This window comes from Micromys minutus, assembly GCF_963924665.1.
Source record: "Micromys minutus genome assembly, chromosome: 23".
Lineage (NCBI taxonomy): Eukaryota > Metazoa > Chordata > Mammalia > Rodentia > Muridae > Micromys > Micromys minutus.
Genome location: NC_137958.1, coordinates 7,884,044 through 7,904,378, shown reverse-complemented (window position 1 = coordinate 7,904,378; position 20,335 = coordinate 7,884,044). Strand labels below are relative to the sequence as shown.

Genomic DNA, 20,335 nt, shown 5'->3' with positions numbered 1-20,335 from the left:
TTCTTAATGTTAGTGTTAATTCTATTCAACTATTTTATACTGCTTTCTGCAATATATATAAAAATATATACAAAATATATACAATATATATATAAAACTAAACAAAAACAAACAAACAAACAAACAGATCCAAGACCACAAGGGTGAACTAGCACCATTGTACCTGGCACCTCTGTGGAACTTTCTCTCTCAGATCTCTGGTGTAAACAGTGAAGGGGGAAGAGTAAATGCTTAGGAAATAAGGCCAGGCTGTCCACTGTGCTCACAAGACCTTCTCCAGATAAATGCTCTGCTCTTTTATGATAGAACACAATATTGTATCAGAGCAGCACCAAATAGTGTGTCACAGTAGGTCATCAGTCATCACTGACAGAAGAAGCTCCTCCTTTCATCGAGATCTGCACTGTTTAATTAGCATACTTGTTTGTACGCCATCTCCTGTCATCAGGATGGGACTCTGGTGAGGAGAGCTGGTGGCATTCGAGAACCGGAACAGGGCTCTGGAGAGGTGGCTCTGTGGTTAAGATTACTTGCTGCTTTTGCAGAGGGCCCAGGTTCAGTTCCCAGCATCAACACAGTGGCTCATAACTCTCTGACTCAAGTTCCGGGGGATCCAGTGCCATTTTTGGAACTGTGCAAATGTGCTCAGATATACATGCAGGTAAAAAGCCTATGCTCATACAATAGAAACAAAGAACTCTTCTTTAAAAGGACTAGAATTGCCGTTTTCTGTAATTAATCTACCCATTATCATAGTCTACTTCAGGAGCTATGGAGCTCAAGGCCTTGGGTTTGTACCAGCTGCTCTAGTGGGCTGAACTTGGCAGGGGGTTCAGAAGTGAGGGTGGACCTCAGTTTCCATTTCTAAATGCAGTATGTAACTAGAATAGTTTAGAAATCATCCAAGTCACATGGAGTCTTTTAGTCTTATCAGTACACATTAGGATGATGTGATTTTTATGGCTTTATAATGACATGTTCTTAATAATGAGGACAAACCAAGCTAAGAAAAAAAGCAGCATAATAAGAGAATTTCTTGTGATGGAAGGTAATAATTTAGATACAAAATGGAAGATCAGTCATATGTTTCTACAGAACCAGAGAGAGGGAGAGAGAGAGAGAGAGAGAGAGAGAGAGAGAGAGAGAGAGAGAGAGAGAGAGAGAGAGAGAGAGAGAGGTGTGTGGTATGTGTGTCTGAGTGTGTATGTGTGGTGTATGTGTTGTGGTGTATTGTGTGTGTGTGATCCTCTGTCTTCTTACACACATGTGCCACCATGCTCAAGTAAAGGGATTTTTATTGGAACAACTTACACAACTGGCTAGGTACTTCATCGACGACTGTCTGCACTCTGGAATGACTGAGAGAGCCCAGTAGCTTTTTGGTGCACAAAAAGCTCTCTGAAGGAGATTGTCTGGCACTAAGTTCCCACTGGAGGGTAGAAAGAGCTGGTGCCAGTGGAAGCAGGTGTGCTTTGTGAGGAAGAAGCTAGGATTCTGAAACAATGCCTGTCCTCATCCCTCGTTCTATCTGGACTGTCCTCTGGAAGATGTTACCCACTTTGAGGGCAGGAGTCTCCCTCAGCTAATACTCTCTGACCTGCCCCAAGGAATGCCTCCTAGGTGATTCCAAATCCTGTCAAATTGTGTCAGCAACACAGCTCAAGATTGTCTTTCCTTGAAGTACACAAGGTCAGCACTGTCTGTTTTCTTGTCTGTTCTTCATTCATCCCTGCTGTGGTCTTTATCATCTCCTCTGTCTGCTTCTTCATGTTAATCCAGTTGTGTTGAGATTATAGGTATGTACAACACCCTCAATTTATGTGGTGCTCCAGCTTGGTGCATATCTTGGTAAGCATTATACCAACTGAGCTACATCTGCAGCCCCCAATTACTATTATTGTTGTTGTTTTTGTTAGTAACTGAGTCTTGTTGTATATCCCTAGCTAGCTTGGTGCTCACAGCCATTTTTCTGCCTCACACTTTCTAATGCTGGAGTCTAATCTTGTGTCACCACAACTGGCTTTGATGATGGATTCAACTTGCTATCAGTCTTCATATTGAAAGGCCATTGTAATAGTCAGAGTCACAGAACTTATGGTAGTCTCTATATAATAAGAACATTTGTTGATGACTTACGGTCTGTAGTCTAACTCCCCAACAATGGTCAGCCGCAGCTGTGAATGGAAGTCCAAGGATCTAGCAGTTGTTCAGTCCCACAAGGCAAGCAGTTGGAGAGTCTTCCTACTTCCAATGTCCTTATGCAGGTCTCCAGCAGAAGGCGTGCACCTCCATACCTGGATCTGGGACTTGCTTTGTCCCAGATGACCTTGAACTCAGAGATCTCCTTGCTTTAGAGTCCTGGGATTCATAGCCATTGTGCCTCAAGATCTTCATGCCAAGATCCAGGTCAGAAGCTGTATCTCCGGGCCTCAAGATCAAGATCAGAGGTGAGCCTTTCAATTCTGGATTTTGGTTCATTCCAGATATAGTCAAGTTGACAGCCAGGAATAGCCACTACAATCCACCCCTTGTAAACTTGACACAAATAAAATCTCATGTCCACATGAAACAATGACAAGGCCATGAATACACCTAACATGATATAACTATTCCTTGGACAATCAAAAATGCATTTGTAAATTACAATGGGGCAATGTCCCTTGGGAATATTCTTTTAGTATCTCAGCTTAAATACCAATTGATGTTAATAAAATTAAAAGAAAGACAAATGTGTTTTTAACAAAATAAAACAAAAACATTCATATTATTTTATAATCCTTGTTTCTGCAACTGGTTACGAGGCCTTCGTTGGTATTTATAGCTACCTTCCTCTACAACCCATTCTGTAGTTCCTCCAACCTCTGCAAGCACCTAAGCAGGTCTTGGCTCTTTTCCTGGAGGAGTGACCCATACCTTCATTCCTCTTTGTTCTGTACCCTTAGTCATCCTGTTTGGATTAGGCTGTTGTAGTTTCCCATTGACTTTAATCACAGGACATGGTAGTATTAAGAGATGCCCTAAGGGATCTCCTGCACTCCAATCATAATCCTTCTTACCTCCATTGTGGAGAGGCAATCTAATTTCTACAAATGACCAGGGGGGAAGTCTGAGCTTCCAGTTCCATGGAATGTTTGTAGTGGCTCCTGGTAGGAACACTCCCCGCTCTGGAACCAAAACTTCTAGTCCAGCAGAACCTAGAGTTGTGGCGACAGGAAGCAAAACTTTTCCTAGAGGGTCACTAGGAGTGATCATGAGTGGAACTATTCCCTTTTCCACCTCTTGATTCCTGGACCCATGGATCCTACCTATGGGAGAAACTGTAGCATATATTGGATGCTGATTCAACTGCCTTCTAAAGAACTCTCCCAGCCCTCCATGCTGCTGTCTCCTAACTGGCACTGCTAATAATCTGTTAATAGCCGGTCTCAACCATTATATTAATCCAGGCTCTGATCTCTTCATAGTGTTTTCCTTTTTACTGAATGCTTCTTTTTGTGGTGGTCTTCACTTTTTTTGTTGTTTAATTTTCCTTCCTTCCCTCCTTTGGTAAGAACAATTTGAAATGTGTTCAGCATACCTCTTATTTTCTCTTGTTCATTACATTTAATTTTGCACATGAAAGAAAAGGTGAAAGATCTTATGCTGAATCCATCCTATGAGCAACAGAAGGTCTTTGATCATAGCCGTCTGTCTGCTGTTTACTTGGTACTTTATATGGAACTGTTCCTGTCTGGGACAAGAACAACCCTCCACTTTAGCTGAGACCTGACTTTGTGCAGGAATACCACACCCATGTCCACTTCCTCTGGCATTCATAATCTCAGCTTTTGTATTGGGGCCACTTTCCCTCTATTTAACTACTTTCCTCGGAGTCTGATTCCAGGCCTGTGTCTGTAAACACTGTTTTTGTCTTTATTGTGCCCTCATGATTGTAGTCAGCACTGGGAGCGTCCAGTTTTCGTCAAGAGCTCTAAAAAGCCTCCTTCTGTTCTAGCTTCTATTTTTGTTATGAAAAGGGTCTTCTCTTAGCTTGTGTTTCCTTAGTAGATGACCACATTGTTCTCCCTAACTATAGAACATTCGTTATCCTTAACTCTGTTGAGGAACGATTCATATAGAATGAAATTTGTACTTAGGTATATGTGATCAGGATTTCACGATGTAGTTCAGGCTAGCCTTGAACTTGAAATGCTCCTACTTTAGCCTCCGAAGTGCTGAGATTACAGTCATGTACAATCATGTCTGGCTGAACACTTACATTGTAATCATGATTGGATGAACTTGAGGTTTGTATGGACTGGTGACTGATGACACAATAATATGTTTCATGACGATGCTTCCCTTGTTATTCTATCAGGCTTCCTTCCCTGTAACTCCAGCAACCAGAGATCTGTTTCCTGTCACCATGGATGACTTCCCTCAGAATGACAAATAAGTGGACATGTGTGGATGTACTCTTTTGATATTTGGTTGCCTTGTTTGTAGCTGTGAGCCCTGACTCTATTGTATGCATTAGTGACTTGATCCTCTGATTGCTAAGTGACACTCCATTATGTATACATATCACTGTTTGTTGATGCATTACTATTGGATAGAAGCCACTGCACATGACAGTGTTGTTAATTGTCAAAATATTTCATGTGCATATTCTCATTCCTCTTGGACAAAGCAAAGGAGTGCTCTGACACAAGCCCTCTCGCCACCTTTCTGGAGATGGAACCCAGTGTTACACACATGCTGAGCAACTGTTCTACTTATGAATGTGTAGCAAAATGCATTTAAAATCCATCCACATCATTGTGTGGATCAACAGCTCAATCATTATTTCTGAGTTGCATTCCATGACATGAACCTACCAATTCATCCCATCACCCACTGAAGGATGATCATTAATTCTGACACAGATAAGCCTGCTGTGAGCACTGATAGGAAAGCTGTGTGAATCAGTTTGTCCTTTTGTTCTCTTTTTTCCTTCCTTTCTTCCTTCCCCTCTTTTTACTCTGTGGGCTCTGGGAATTAAATTCAGGTTGTTAGGTTCAGTGCATTTACCTGCTGGCCCATATCACTGCCTAGACACATGTACTTTTACTTTTTACAGAAACTACCAGGCTTCCCCAAAGTGCCTGCATACATTTTGCACATTCATTAAGGTGGTTTATTTTGGGTTTAGGTTTTAGGGGGTACAGTCCAACCTGGTTGGGAGAGCATCATGGCAGGAGGGGTTCAGTGGAAGCTTGCTGTACAACTTATTCACACCCTGGCTGATTAGAAAGAAGAGTCTGAATAAGGATGGGGTACAACCTTCAGAGACCTTCCCTAATGATCTACTTTGCCGACTGGTTTCACCTTTAAAGGTACCACAGCCTTGAAAGAGCACCTTGGCTCCCAATTCCTCTAGTGGTAACTACATGTGACGTGTGGATTGGTTTGTTGGTAGTTACTTCCTTTGTCCACTCTTCCTGAGGCATTCTTGAATCAGCCCCCATGACTCCCAACTGAATCCATCAGTTATTTGTGTTTGGCTTTTCTTTCCCTTTTTCTTTTCTGTTCTTTCTTGAGGCAGGGTTTAGCTGTGAATTCCTGGCTGGCCATGCATTTGAAGCAATCCTTCTGCCTCGGCCTCTCAAATACCCCTAGCCCTTTCCCACTTGGTATTTGTTACTTCCATGATAGGAGAGAAAAGTAGGGTCCACTGATGATGGGTCAGAACTCCATATTAGGCAGGTATCCCTGAATCTTGTGGTGATTGGGTTTTTCTCTGTACTCTTCCCACAGTGGAACTTGTTTTCCTCATTGCCCTGTGGCTTCAGCTTTTGCTCCCCCCATGAAGATTCAGAATCTTCTGAGAAGGATGAAAAGGGAGATGTGTGTGGGTGAAATTTCTTAAGTGAAAATCAGCTATCATAGTGATGAGCAGTTTCAGGATTCTCCCTACCTTTCATGAGTACATGGTACAACACATGGAAAAGCCTATAAGGGAGCCAGTAGTTTAGGGGCTTCAAACTCACCATATTCCACATGTGGCATTCTCAAATTCATTAACCATTTTGGTTGACCAGAGATTCCAGTTCATATGAAGCTGGCTGTGTCTACCACAGGCAAGTGAATACCCTTGAGAAAGTCCTAACTCTTTAGAGGCATTTTATCCAAGATTTTCAGTTACTTGGTTGCTTTGAAATCTTAAATCAAGGGAATTGTATGTTCTCTCAATTGTAAGCTTGGGAATGATGCTCTTCTGAACTGTGTACATTTCTGATATAGAACTAGGAATTTTTATTCTTTTATATCTTTCAACTAAATACTTTATTTCAAGCCTAGCTCTGAAAACTTTACTTCAGAACACCTTATTTGGACTTTATTTCCCCCTTATTCCTTGAAGATATTTATAATTGTCTGAAATTCTTTAGATAATTCCATTAATTATTTTTCTTCTCGTATCAATCATATGTCCTGCTCCTCTTTTTAAAAATGGTTTTATGGTTTTTTTTCTTATGTGTGTGTGGGTATGTATAAGTATGTAGGTGCACTCAGAGCCCAGAAAAGGGCATCAGATGCATGGAGCTGGAATTATAGGTGGTTGTTGAACACTGGCCCTCTGCAAATACAGTATGATTTTAACCACCGAGCCATCTCTCTAACTCCATGTTTTGGTTGAATGCATGACTACGTGAATTTTGAGTAGGTAACCATCTCTATCTTTGTGTTTATTATGCGAAAGCACTTATTTACAAACCACAATAATCAAAACCAGGCAGATAGCTGCCATATTCCACCTCTTGGAGCCTGTGGCCTTCCTATTTTAACTAGTTGTCTCACTAATACGCCTCACTCTGGGAGAGCCATTTCAGTCATGTATTGGTGGCCATGACTTTTCTAGCCAGGAACTCCACCTACTGTTTTTCCCAGACTTTCATAAATGTGATGCTTTTAAAGATTACAAACCTGCATAGAACACAGATAGACTTTTTTTTTTTGACATTTGAAAGGATTTATTTGACTCTATGATTCCAGAGGGAGAGTTCATAATGGAAGAAAAGACTTGACAGCAGGCACCTGGGCAGGCAGTGGAGATACTGCCTCTTCAACAAGTAAATGTAAATGTAGAAAGCATCTCTTCTTGGAGAACTGATTGATCATTGAATTCCAGTTCTTTCCTCTGTTAGCAAACTTTACTTAAGGCCATAGCTATGTTCTGCAAGTCAAAGCAGACACAGAGTTGAAATCCTGATTCATCTGTTGGAAGTGAGATTCAGTGGCTTTTGATTAATTTAATCTTCACTTTTTAATTCATAAAATGTACGGCACTTATGGAGGCATATAATGTACAGCAAATGATCATTCCATGACTTACAGACTGTACTTCTTTACTTCTTGTGCTTTCATTCACTATTCCATTTTATTTATTTTGTTTCAGCCAATCTAAAGTCTTTATTAGCTGGTCTGTGGCTACATTGGGTGTCAGGTAGACATCTTTGTTGAGATCACCACAAAAGACATGCTGTACTTCTACTTCATTCTGTAGGTACACGTTTTTAATTGCTCATAATAGAAGTGTTAATTAACTCAGGTGAAGTGTTTCAAATAGAAATTATTCTTTTGGAGGACAGGATTCAAAAGCCAAGATTTGGGTGTTTGGTGTCAACGAAAGCATGGTGTGTCTCCAAGGTACTCACTGAGAGGATTGAGCCTTCTCGGCTTAGAGGCTACTTACTTATAGGAGCCAGTTTATCTCTCATCAGCTCTGAGAGCTCATTTTTAAACTTCACATTTAGTTTGCAACCTCAATTAGTAGAGCACAGAGGGATGGGTTCCTGGGAGGTGTTTAAGGACGACTGTTCAGTGCTCTGAAACCAGAAGCAATTGCCCCAAGTCGGAGATCATTTTCACCATAAGCACTGCAGTTTGATTTCCTGATTGACATTGAACCTTCAACAGGTTTCTAGAGGAAGTTCGAGAGTAGACTGGAAATGGTATGCAGAGATAAGGAAAAGAGGGTGATTAAATCTGTATTTATAGGAAGTGGTCACATCTCTAAATATTAGGTGTTCCTACATACAGGTTAAATGTTTTTCTTGTTAGTGTTTGAGTACAAAAATGTTTAGCGCTTCCTGTCCTGGAGAATTTCCGTTTTAGGTGAGATTGAAAAAACTACTTTCTTAAGGTCATAACTTTGTTAGAGCATGATATTTGAGTCAAGAGAGACAGAGTTGAAATTCTGGTTCATTTGTTGGAAGTACAGATTCAGTGGCTTTTGAATGAGCAATTTAATCTTCATTTGCTATAATTGAGATACATCGTTTTTTATATGTAATATGATAGAAAGTATTATGAAGTAATTTTATCAGTGTGCATATTTTTGAGATGTCTTTCTCAAGACCAGCACTGAAATTATGAGTTGGGCATTCCATCCTGCAAAAATTGGGAAAAGGTGACAAAGGGTTCAAGCAGTTTAGATATAAATTAATGTGTTTTCTGACAGAAATCTAGTTAGTTAGCCAATGAGGCTCCATGCCAGGCTTACTTTTATTGGGCAATGCCTTTATGAGGATAAATGAGGTTTTTTTCAAAAGGACATTGTTTTCTTCTGTTTCTTAAATTAACATTACCTATAAAAGCAGAATTTTTTTTTATCTTCTCCAACATTTTCTGAGGAAAAATGTCAATCACCTAAAAGTTAAACCTCACAGGAGACATTCTTTCGCGCCCAATGACTTCCCATGAACGTCGACGCCTTTGTCTGGAATTCTCTCTCCAAGCCGGGCCTCTCCAGGGGCCCACCCGCGCTGCTCCTCGGCCTTGCCTGCTCACTTTTGCCCGAAACCTCCTCTTCTAAGGCGGCTTGCTTTCGGATGCTCTGGAGTCGGTCTTAGAGGCTGCGGTACCTAGCCCCAGGCCTGCGCTCTGTCCACCACAACACACCTCTCCTTTCCCTAGTCTACAAGCTACGGTTTCCGCCAGCTAGCGCGAACGCGAGTGCGCGTGCGTCAATGCAGCGTTCGCGCACCTCAAACCCGGTCGCGCGGAAGCCAAGCTCGGCCGTTACCGTCTCCGGCCGCGCCACAGCTCCACTTGCGATGGCGGCTCTGCCGTCGTAAAGCACAGCTGTGCCGACTGCTGCAAGGCGATTTATGACAGCCCCCGGTTCGACTTACGGCGTGCGGCCGGCTACACTCCTCCCGCCTGGAGCCTCGGCTTTCTCGCCCGGCCGAAGCCGTCTGTGTGCGCCGCTCTTTCTAGCGCGCGCCGCCGGGCACTCCCTGGCGGTGAGGCTCCAGGGACCTCGGGCGTCCTCCCGCCGCCCGCTGGCTTTTCCGCCCGCCTTCCTCCCGGCGTGCATCGCGGCGCGGCCATGTTGCCTTAGTGTTGTTTTCTTCCTGCGGAGGCGAGGGTCCGGTGCGGACCGCGACGTGCGGGCCTCGCCTCTGCTCGCTCGCGGGCGCCGGCCCTCGCCGCTCCCCCGCCTCCCGGGCCCGCACCAGAGCCGTCGGCCCGCCAGGGGCTCGGGGGACGGCTGAAGGCCGGGCCCGGGGACCACCATGGCGGCCGCCCTGGGCGCGGGCGGAGGAGCAGGCGCTGGAGGTATGTGGGCCGCGGCGGGGGCTGTAGACCGGGCATCCTGTGTGTAGGGCCTTCGTGCCGCCCCGCCGCAGCCGCCCCGGGCCTGCAGGCGCCGTTCCGGCCCGGAGCGCGGAGCGTTAGGCCCGAGGCGGCACCGCGAGGTCGGCGGCGGGCCCGCGACGGGGTCGGGGGTCGGGTGTCGGGTGGCCCTGGCACTTCCAGTCTTCAATGTAAGAAGGATTTCGTGGCTTATTAGCGCTTTAAATAAACCTATTATCATCTTAGGAAAACCTGTGTTTGGCAGTATGCTTGAAAGGGATGAAGACCGGGTACAAAGGGTTAGTTACTGAATCAGTCGTTTGAATATTTTCATTTTGTAATCATAAACGATCCGGAAAGACTAACCACGTTTTGTTGAGTTTTTAAAAAGATGTGGAACAATACTTTTAGAATGACGTTTCAGGACTTGGATAAAAGGAGACCCTCACATGGTAAAATGTGGACAACAAAAGCATTTGCCAGCTAGTTCTGGCTATAGACGCTTGAACTATTGTACATATTCCTGAGGTGTTTTGGGATGCTTACAGGTGGGGAGGGGGGCATGTAAAACAACCCTTCTTAGGACTTCTGACCCCAATACCAGAATGCTTGTATGATAAAACGATAAAACAAAACAGCAAAGGCTACATGCCAGAATGCCATTTTTGGCAGAATGTAGTATTACATGTCACTGTCAGCTAACATAGATGATTTTTTTTTTTTAAAAACAAGCAAATTTGAGGCTTTCTAGTTAAATGTTTATAATACATTTGATCTGTCTTACATGGTTATAGAGGTTAAAACTAACGTTTTACATGTGAGTCTCAGTGCTATGGGAACCCTTGCGTCAAAGCTGCTCTAAATGAAAAGATGAATTTTCTATTTGTTTTTCACTAGTGTGGATTGTGGTTTTCTAGAGGCTGTGTGGCATGTGAAGACTTGACATTGATGGTTTGGGGAACTTTTAAGTTTCTCATTTACAACTTTAAAAAAATGGTAAAAACTGATAAGCATCCACACAAATAAAATTTGAGGGCTGTATACTAGTTTTTAGCCAGAAAGTTTGAGGGTTGTACTTTTAAAGGGCTAGGTTTTTTTTTTTTTTTCTTTGTTTTTTTGAAGTTTGGAGTTTTTGTTCCATTTTACTACCTTGCCAACACGCCCATTGCTCAGACTCAATCTAAACTCCTGGCAAAAATGAGCCAGTTCATTTGAATATTCACTATGGTACTCAGCAGACCTGCCCTCTTGGAACTGCTTGAGCTCCTCACCCCATGTGCACTGCACTGTTCCTGCCTTGTGGGGCTGTGTTGTAAAAGTATCTTTTATGCTCCTATTGGTAAAAGTCTTGGAGGCTTCTAGCCTCTGCACAATCTTATCTAGGCTTAGAACGTTTTCAGCCTCTGAGACTTACTGCTGAGTAAGTTCACCCTTTCTATTTCTTTCTGAACCCTGGTTGGTTCAACTTAGCTGTTCTGGCTCAAACTCCTCCAAGCTGATTGAGTCAGTCTGGCTTCTCCTCAGTTGCTGTGTTTGGCCTCAGACTAACTCAGCAATCTCTTCTAATCTGGCTCCTCATTCTCTTGCTTGTTTTCTCTTCAACCTGCCTTTGTAAAACTCCCAGTAAAACTGCCTCCTTCCTCTTTTTCTTTCTCTGTCCTGCTTGTTAAATAGCTTCCCTTTCTTTCCCCTCTTTCCTCCTGAGAGTTGGGCATAACTTATTCTGTCAAATCTTTCACTCATTCGTTACTTTTTCTGCCACTCAGCTCAATTAGACATCCCTTTCAAACATTAGTGCTTTCTTCTACAAATTACCTTTACCCTTCTTGTTTGGGATTAAAAGTGTGTACTAAGGGCATTTCTATATTCCAACAGAGTGATTAAAGTTGTGTGCTAAGCCTGAGATACAGCACAAGTAGAAACATGTTTTTTTCAGTAAGTAACACAATCTTGGGGTTCACAGTGTGATCAAATATCCTGTAACTGTCTCCTGATTCAGCACATTCTGGCTCCTGAGGGAGGAGGCCTTACTACAGAAATCATTAGCTCCTATTTATCTGTTTCCTACCTCAGTGCCTCCCCCTCCATCTAGTAACACTCTTGTTTTCTCTTCAACAATTACCTTAATCTGTAAATTTTGTTAAAGACCTGTGAGGACAAGTATGTCTGCCTGCAATGCCATGCACCTCAAGTTCCTGATCTTGTGCATGTGTTCAGCAAATACTTGAAAAATGAGTTAGAGATTGAAATATTTCCTCTAAAAGAAAAGTGCCCTTTCTTTTGTCCGTTATATCTGTAATGTTTGCTGTAGAACCAACAAACCATTACACTGGAAATATTTACATTGTAGGTAATACATTCTTTATCTCTGCAAATTGCTTACTTGACAACTTAGTTTAGCATATCACCTAGCACAGTGGCTTTCAGAGCTTTACATACAGTTAGGTCACACACTGACATTGTGATTAAGTACTACACAAATTTAATGATAGTTCTAGTGTGTACTGTGCCAAATTCTGATTTCTGTTTCATTACATTAAAAGGTTGCTGTGTACCTGGCATGGGTTTACAATCCCAGCACTTAGGAAATTGAGGTGGAAGGGTTTTGAGTTTGAGGCCACCTGGGCTGCATAGTGAGAATCTGTCATTACCTCCTTCCACAACAAAACCTGGTTGTGGCCTAATCTAACTGCATTGTTAAACTAAATCCATTAAATGTCCCAGAATTGTCAGTTTAAAATTAACACAATATTGTAAGGGGTTGGTGTCTGGGGGCAGGGTTGGTGGTGGTGGTAGTAGTAGGAGTACTACTTGCAGTGTCTAGAATGTAGCTAGAAACTAGGTGGCCAGAATAGATCATCACAGAGGTACAATTATGTCAGTGTGAGACTTAGGTGCTTATAGAAATAAAGCATGCCCACAACTTTAGACAGTAGCTGTTGCCAAGTAAGAGCAGGAAGAGCATGGGGTCCTTGCTGGAAAGAGAATGTGTAAATGCAGAGCTGGGCCTGGAAGGACACATTGTGGAACAGATAACAAATGTTGGGCCTAGTGCTTGCTTTGCAGCATAAGATGAAAATAAAACATCTCATGAACTGGGTAGGATGAGTGCCTTGTCTCACAATTTAATAGTAATCTTGGACCTTAAATACACTGATTTTGTAGGTGAACAAAATAAATGCGTTTGTATAATTTTGTCTCTTGGGCCAATATTACTGAAGAAAAAGATTAGGAAAATTTAGGCATATCTAATGTAAAAAGAATGAACCCACTGTCACATTTATCAAAATTTTGATGTTGCTTAATTCATAAAGTAGGTTTTTGGTTTTTGAGGCTGTGTTTTTGTCAGTTTAATGTTACCTCAGTGGCCAGATAGGTTCAGTTCTACTGTGTCTAGTAAGTTAAAAGTGCTCTGAACTTTTTTAAAAGATTTATTTATGTATTTATAAGAGTTGTGTTTACATGTCCGCCTGCATGACAGAAGAGGGCATCAGATCCTATCATAGATGGTTGTGAGCCACCATGTGGTTGCTGGAAATTGAACTCTTAACCGCTGAGCCATCTGTGTAGCCCTAGTTTGCTTTTTTATACCTTAACATTCTCAAATTCCTTAGTGCTTTATAATACAAAAGCTCCCCTGTTGCTTTTGTGTATTACAGGGTTTCTGTTGCTGTGATAAAACATTGACAGAAAGCAATTTGGGGAGGAAGGGGTTTATTTTAGCTTCACTTCATTGTCCATCAGTCAGAGCAAGAACTCAAGGTAGAAACTGATGCACAGGTCATGGACGAGAGTGCTGCTTATCAGCTTGCTCTCCATGACTTGCTCAGCTTGCTTTCTTGGACTTCTATTGCCTAGGATGTGGTCCTTCTTCCCAGAGGACCCTGTCTTGTGTCAAATTGACAGAACGCTAGCCAGAACAATTTTGTAATTGCGATAGTTTAACTAGTTGGACTCTGGTTTTAATATTTTGGAGATTTAGATTTTTTTAGTTATATAGTTGTATCTTCATCTGTGTCTCTCTTTTGGAAGTCAGGTACTTGAATAGAAAGTATTTGGTTGTCCCTCCAATAACAAGTTCAGTACGGTGGGTGGTGAGAGATGTCCTGGTCTCTTTGTCTTGGTTTACAGTTTTGTAGCTGATTTTTAAATGTCTTACCTTGAGTGTAACTTTTGCTATATAGGTTGTTGATCGTGTTTGAATCAACTACTTCTCTGGTCGCAGAGGTAATCATGGATCTCCCTTCTTCCAGTCTCTTAACATAGTGTTGTATTAATAGTTCCTCAGTGTTGAACAAGCATGCATTCCTGGGTTCAATACCTCTTCATTTATAAATTTGTTCTCTGTTTTGCCCAGTTTCTTATTTTGTATGCTTTGTTAAAGAGAGAAAACACCTGTATGCTCTATTAAAGAGAGGACCACTCCCCCAATATCAAGTTTCATTTTAGGTTTTAATCTGTGAGTTATTTCAGAGGTTGCTTCAGTTGTCTTGCATGTGAACGAACACACGTGCTGTGATAACTGTATGTTGCTCTCTTAGTGGAAGTTCTGGGGAGTTTGAAACGTTTGAAAAATATTAAGTGCTAAAAGAATGCTCAATGTGAACTACACATGGTTTTAAAGTTACTTCTTTCTATTCTATCATTGTACCTTTTAAAGCTTCTTAAAAATTGAGATGTCAGCTCTTAGTTTATTTTTTGTAGTATTTTTTATATTTTCAAATTAATACTATTACACTTTAGTAGCATGCTATTACAATAATACAATATAATAAAATATACAACAATAGATTTTAGTATTATGACATTTTTATACAGTGTATAATATATTTTATCATAGTCTCCTTTCACTCCTATCTTCCCAGCTAGTCCACCTTTTTATGTCTTTTTTTTTTTTTTTTTTTTTTTTTTTTTGGTGACTGGAGTTTAATTTGGGTTGGTTATATGAACATGGATGAAGGATTTTTTTTTTCTTCTTTTATACAGGAGAATAGGCAACCTAACAGTGACTGTAGCATTGAAGAAAATCTACCCTTCCAGCAACTATTAACTACCAGTAGATCTTCCTGGGGGTGGAGGTGGTCCTCTTGATTCCTTCCTACTGTGTTAACTGCCTATAAACCCTCTGGAAGGGTTGGGGGGGGTCTTGTAAGCCCCTCCCCCATCCCTGATACAGTGTTGAGCAGTCTAGTCTTGTGAGGTAATCACAGCTGCTGTGAGTTCGTAAGTGCTGTGCCTTGTCATGTCTGGAAGACAACCTTTCTCCAGCTCTTACGTTCTTTGTGCCCCCTTTTGTAAGATATTCCCTGAGCTTTGGATGGGGTGATAGCAGATACTTGATTTAGGGGTGAACATGTAACAGGCACTGTCAGCACTTTGATCAGTGCTTGGTAACCACTATAAAAAGAAGCTTCTTTGATAAAGTCAAAAAGCAGCTCTCACTTAAGGGTGTAAGCAAAATATTCAGGAGGCACTTTGATGAGTACATTTGCCTATTTAGCCAAGTAACGATAGTAGCTTCCCCCAGTTGCTTGTGATCTTCTCCAGCCCTGGTCTATTGATTAGATGTATAGTATGGAGCAGGCCTTTAATCCAATCAAAATATTTAACTACCCTCATCACAGTCATGGAATTGTTGTACCAGTGGGCACATCTTGCCTGTGCCTATATTAGATGTATAAAACATATTCCATATTATAAAACACATTAAACACAGAAAACACATTAAAAAGGCAAACAAGTCATTTTTCTCAGCTGTACTTGTGTTTCCCACCTTTTGTTTACTGTATGGCACTGTTGTGAGCACTGATACACAAATAACTTTGGGCCTGCCTGTATGGGAGTGGCTTGTCACATTAGTTATTGGTTTTGGGATCCATTCTATTAGAATGATTTTTATTTGAACTAATTATATTGTGTAAGGTCTTTGATATATCTAAATGAGGGCACATTCTGGGGTTATAGTGATCAAGATTTTTGATTGGCATTAGCTGTATGTAGTATGGTGAAAGAGTGGGCCTTGTTTCTGATCCCTATGTACAGAGTTTCTAAAATTCTTGGGATTTGTTCTCTTTTATGCTAATGAAGTGAGTGAAGAGGGGTCTCCTTAGCTGTGAGATGGGGGTTGGTGGTATGAAAAACCAACTATGTTTAGAAGTTAGATTTTGGTGTTTAAGGTTATACACAATGATTAATCTAAGAAAGAGAGACCCTGCAGAATGAATTTAGGCTGGCTGGCCTCTTAAGTACTGAATTTTAAACCCATTTTGCATTATCATTGCACAAAGGCAGTGTTAGCAAGTCAATTTCTGCATAGTAAAACCTCTTATCTGATTTAAGGGTTGTCAGAAGGAACCATTACCTAAGCAACTGTCAGCCATAGGAGGCTTACAGGTTTGCTAGGTATGTTTCAGAACTAAGTTGTGCAAAGGATCTGAGAATCCTTCAGAAGAACAACCCTATAAAACCTCAGCTAGCAATCATTGACTATTTATAAAAGGCTACCACAAAGCCTAGGTGCCATCATTTTAGAATTCATGTCATTTACATTGGCTCCACTAAAATTCTGCTACAGTTTAGAACTTTGAACTCCTAACCTTCCAGGAATGCAATCACAGTGTGCCCTTACTACACACACATCAGTAGTGCTGAGAGGGTGGCATACTCTTGTTTTCACTAACTCCTCACTCAGTTGTCTTTGTAAAATTAAGTTAGACTTGTAGATTATACTAATTTAAACAGTCACTCTGTAGCATCAGCACTTCCTTTTTATGTGACAGTCCCAGAATTAGGGGTTCATTCAACAGCACCGTTCCCACTCACTGAAGGTGGCACATGAGGTCCAGACTACCACTGTGGTGCCTGAGTAGGCTCAGGGTCTACAAATTAGTGAACTGCTCCACTGGGGAAGAGAGAACTGTTTGGCTTGTTTTCTTTGCCTGATTGTACCTTTGGAAGAATAGATGTAGATTCTGATGGTCAGATCTTTCATTGGTTTTCGTAATGCTGTTACATGAAAGATTCATTGCTTACCCTAAGAACAAAGGTTTTCTTTTGTGCTTTTACAGAGTATTGATGCAGATTCACTTTGTTTATTTAATTTTTTATCATGGCCATACATTGTGGGTGAATTTTCCCTTACCTTATTGTATTGAAGTATTTAAAAATAATCCTGTTAAGTCACTTGCTGGCTAGGGATTTCAGTAACCCTATTCAAGAAGGGATAGAATAAACAGTATTTGCAGAAATGGTTTGGAAGTCATTTAATGGACAACAGCCTGCCTGAGTTAATAAATGCAGCAGCCATGGACTTGGGAGAGATGAACTGTTAATCTATTGCAGTATCCAAGATATACATAGTTTGAAAAAGGAGCTTGTACAAAGAACCCAGGAAAGCATGACCTACTCAGGAGGAAAAGAAATAGCAACCACCTATCAGGAAGCCCAGAAGTACTTTGAAATAACTGTCTAAGAAACCCTAGGCCACAAAATAAACCAAAACAAATAAGCATTAGTATATACATTATTAGAATTTAGGAGAACTGCATGCTCAAAGAGAGACAGCAAGAAAGAGTAATTTCAAAGAGGAAGCAAGTGACATTTCTGGATCTGAGAAGTAAAATCCCTGAAATCTCTTGACAGGTAAGAAGGAGACCGAGCAAGTTCAGAGTGGAGGTCTATGAGAGTATCCATTTAATGGAGAATCGGGGGGAAAAGCATGTAGGATACCATGAAATGTGTACTTTAGCACATGTGCATGCCCAGGAGACCACAGGGATAGTAGACAAAGGATAAGAACCCCTTAGATTCAGGTAGAAGATAAAAGTGCATATCTAAACACTACAAAGAGGGTAGCTTGATGGGAAGTTACTTACAGTCAGGAGACTAGAAAGTCTCTGGGGGAATCTGGACACCATACCCTTCCAGCTCTTGGTGGTACTTGTCTATAAGCCTCACTCTCTGGTCTGACATGGCCCTTTCTTTGTGTTATGTCTGGTCTACAAATTTTCTTTTCCTCACCAGTTATTGATTTAGTGTTCTCTTACTGTCCAGTGTTATCTCAACTTAAAATTATTTTCACCTTATCTCAAAAAAAGAACCAGTAACAGGAAGTAATTTTCACACATCACATAATTTAATTATTGTAGATCTGTTAACTATAAGATCTTGCTTGCGGCTTTCTGTGCATGTTATTTTTATCTCTATGAAGGATAGTTTTGCAGGCTATAAGACACACTGAGTTACCTTGTAGTGATGAGGCCTTTATTCCTCTTTAGGTTTTCTCCTTGGCTTTGACTTTGGGACATTTTAACTGGTGTGTGTGTGTGTGTGTGTGTGTGTGTGTGTGTGTGTGTGTGTGTGTGTGTGCGCGCGTGCATGCATGCATGCGTGAGTGCATGTTTATTGTGTTGTAAATTAAATTTGCTGAACTTTCCTAGATATGAAAACTGATTGTTTTTCCTGCTCCTTTGTACCCTTTCCTGGTATTCCTTTTGGTTTATATTCATGGGATACTGGTGGTCCACATTTTCTACAGTGGTGGTCATTTGATGTGCTTTCTTATTTGCCTGCTTGAATTTGCTTTTATGACCCCTGTAAATAAATTTAGTTTATTTGGTTGTTTGAGGCAACATTGTTTCATACTGTATCTCTGGCTAGCCTAGATCTCACTTCATAGCTTTGGCCAGCCTCATGCTCATGACAAGTCTCCTGCCTCAATGTCCTAAGTGAGTGCTAGAATTACTCAAGAGAACTACCATGCGTTGTTCCTGTGATGTATTTGATTTTTAAATGTGGGGTGTGTGTGTGTGTGTGTGTGTGTGTGTGTGTGTGTGTGTGTGTGTGTGTGTATGTACATAGGTCAGAGAACAACTTGGGGTAGTTGATGTTTTATTACTTCCACCTTTCTGTGGCTTCTGGGACTTGAAATCTGGTCTTTAGGCCCAGAGACAACTACCTTTATCTCTGCTGAGCCATGTTGCCAGCCCTCCTGTTATTTTTAATTTCAAGATGTATTTGGTTTAATACTGGTTTGCTTTTTTTTTTTTGTGTCCTTTGCTATGGCACTGCCACCTTAATTTTTAGTTCTTCCTAGTTTGAACATAAATATCAGTGATGGCTACTTAAATGCTCTTAAGAACCTCTCACAAGCAGTTTCTGCTGTCTCTTTCCTCCCATTTCATGTATGAATGGTTATACCTTTCTGTTTCTTTGGTGTATGCTGTGTCATAAGACTTTACCTGTGGAGAGGGAAAATATGCATGTGTATATGTATGTATATATGCCTACTCACCTCAGATAAGAAATTCACTACAAACCAAAGTATGGATAACACCCACGTCCAGCTTGGTGAACCAGTGAGTTTTATGGGGATTAATCACAGGAATATGGGTAAAGTTACTTACAGCAGAGATGACTCAAAGACAGCTGCATCACTAAAGCCTATCACAACCTGGGTTACAGCTCACAAACTGGGAACCTGGAGCACACTGCAGGCCTTCAGGCCAGGCCAGCTCAAAATGAAGTGTCCTTTTCGAGGAACTTGCTCCAAGCCTTTTACCCTGTAGTTGGTCTCATCTGATTTCAAGATTCTTCTTTTCAGCTTGGCTGGTCTGAGTGTCTTTCTTTGCTAAGCCTTTTTTCCCCCTCCTGAATGGGTATTAGTAGTAATACTTAGGCATAGCTGTAGGAGCTGGTTTTCCTACTCCTGCTCCCTGGGTTTCTTTTTGCTTGTTGATTACTTTACTGACTGGAGTGTGAAGCTTCTGTTTCCCTCTTGAGAGAGACATTTGGGTTGAGTGTCTGTCCCACAGGTGTGGGAGAAGGGTTCCTTCGCCACTGATACCCCTACAGCTGAGCCTCAGTAGCAGGTAGTCTGGGGTTGTGATGAAAGATACCAGAGGTTCTAGCTCCCATCTAGAGATCCCAGGAACAAGGAGCCGTATGATTTTGGAGGAACACTGGGTTTGTTGCTGCCACAGCTCTGAACATGTAGTGAATTTCTGTAATCTGTCTTTCACTTGATTCATCTCAGAGACATATAGTCATTTTAAAAAAGCAGTCTGTGGACACGCTTCCCTCATCCCCCCTCAGCCCCCTCACTATGCATCCCTGGCTGTCCTGGAACTCACTATATAGACTGCGCTGGCCTTGAACTCAGAGTCCCATCTGTCTCTGCCTCCCAAGTGCTGGGATTAAAGATGTGCACCAGTACTCCCTGATAAAAACAGGTTCTCTCAGGAGTCTTATCTGGGTAAAGGGTTTGGTATTAGAAACTTCGTGGTTAATTTTACTGTCTGAGCTAGAGAAATGCCCTAGGCAATATATTTGTGTCACTCAGGGTTCCAGGTCTGGGCCTGAGGGAACTCTGCGTGATCCCCCACCCTTTGTTTTTATTTTGGAGACATGTCTCTGTAGCCCTGGCTGTCTTGGAACTTGCTCTGTAGCCCTGGCTGGCCTCAAACTCAGATCTGCCTGCCTTTGTCTTCTGAGTGCTGGAATAAAAAGCAGGTACCACCACTGGGACAGGTATGTCCACCCTGCTCAACTTTACATGAAAACTTTAATTTTAGTTTTTAGTGTTTCTTAACAATAGAAATAAATGTCAGGTGCTTCTTTTATTTTAAAATACATTGTCATACTTAAACTTCCAGCAAATTTGTAAGATAAATAATAGCTTGATTTTATGAAAGAAAGAAGGGCTCTGTTTATTTCTGAGCTATCTCAGTGGCTTCTTGTC

General features: G+C 41.5%; 1 protein-coding gene across 7 annotated transcripts in view; it reads left to right on the top strand.

The window, feature by feature from the left end:
- Nucleotides 1-9,157: 9,157 nt before the first annotated feature.
- Nucleotides 9,158-20,335, top strand: part of RBM33 (RNA binding motif protein 33) — a 95,921-nt gene continuing 84,743 nt past the window's right edge. For all 7 annotated transcript variants that reach the window (XM_080936485.1, XM_080936484.1, XM_080936487.1 and 4 more), the window contains exon 1: nucleotides 9,158-9,579. In XM_080936485.1, coding sequence (XP_080792611.1) covers nucleotides 9,537-9,579 — 43 coding nt within the window. In that variant the 5' untranslated portion in view covers nucleotides 9,158-9,536. The remainder of the gene's footprint in view (nucleotides 9,580-20,335) is intronic.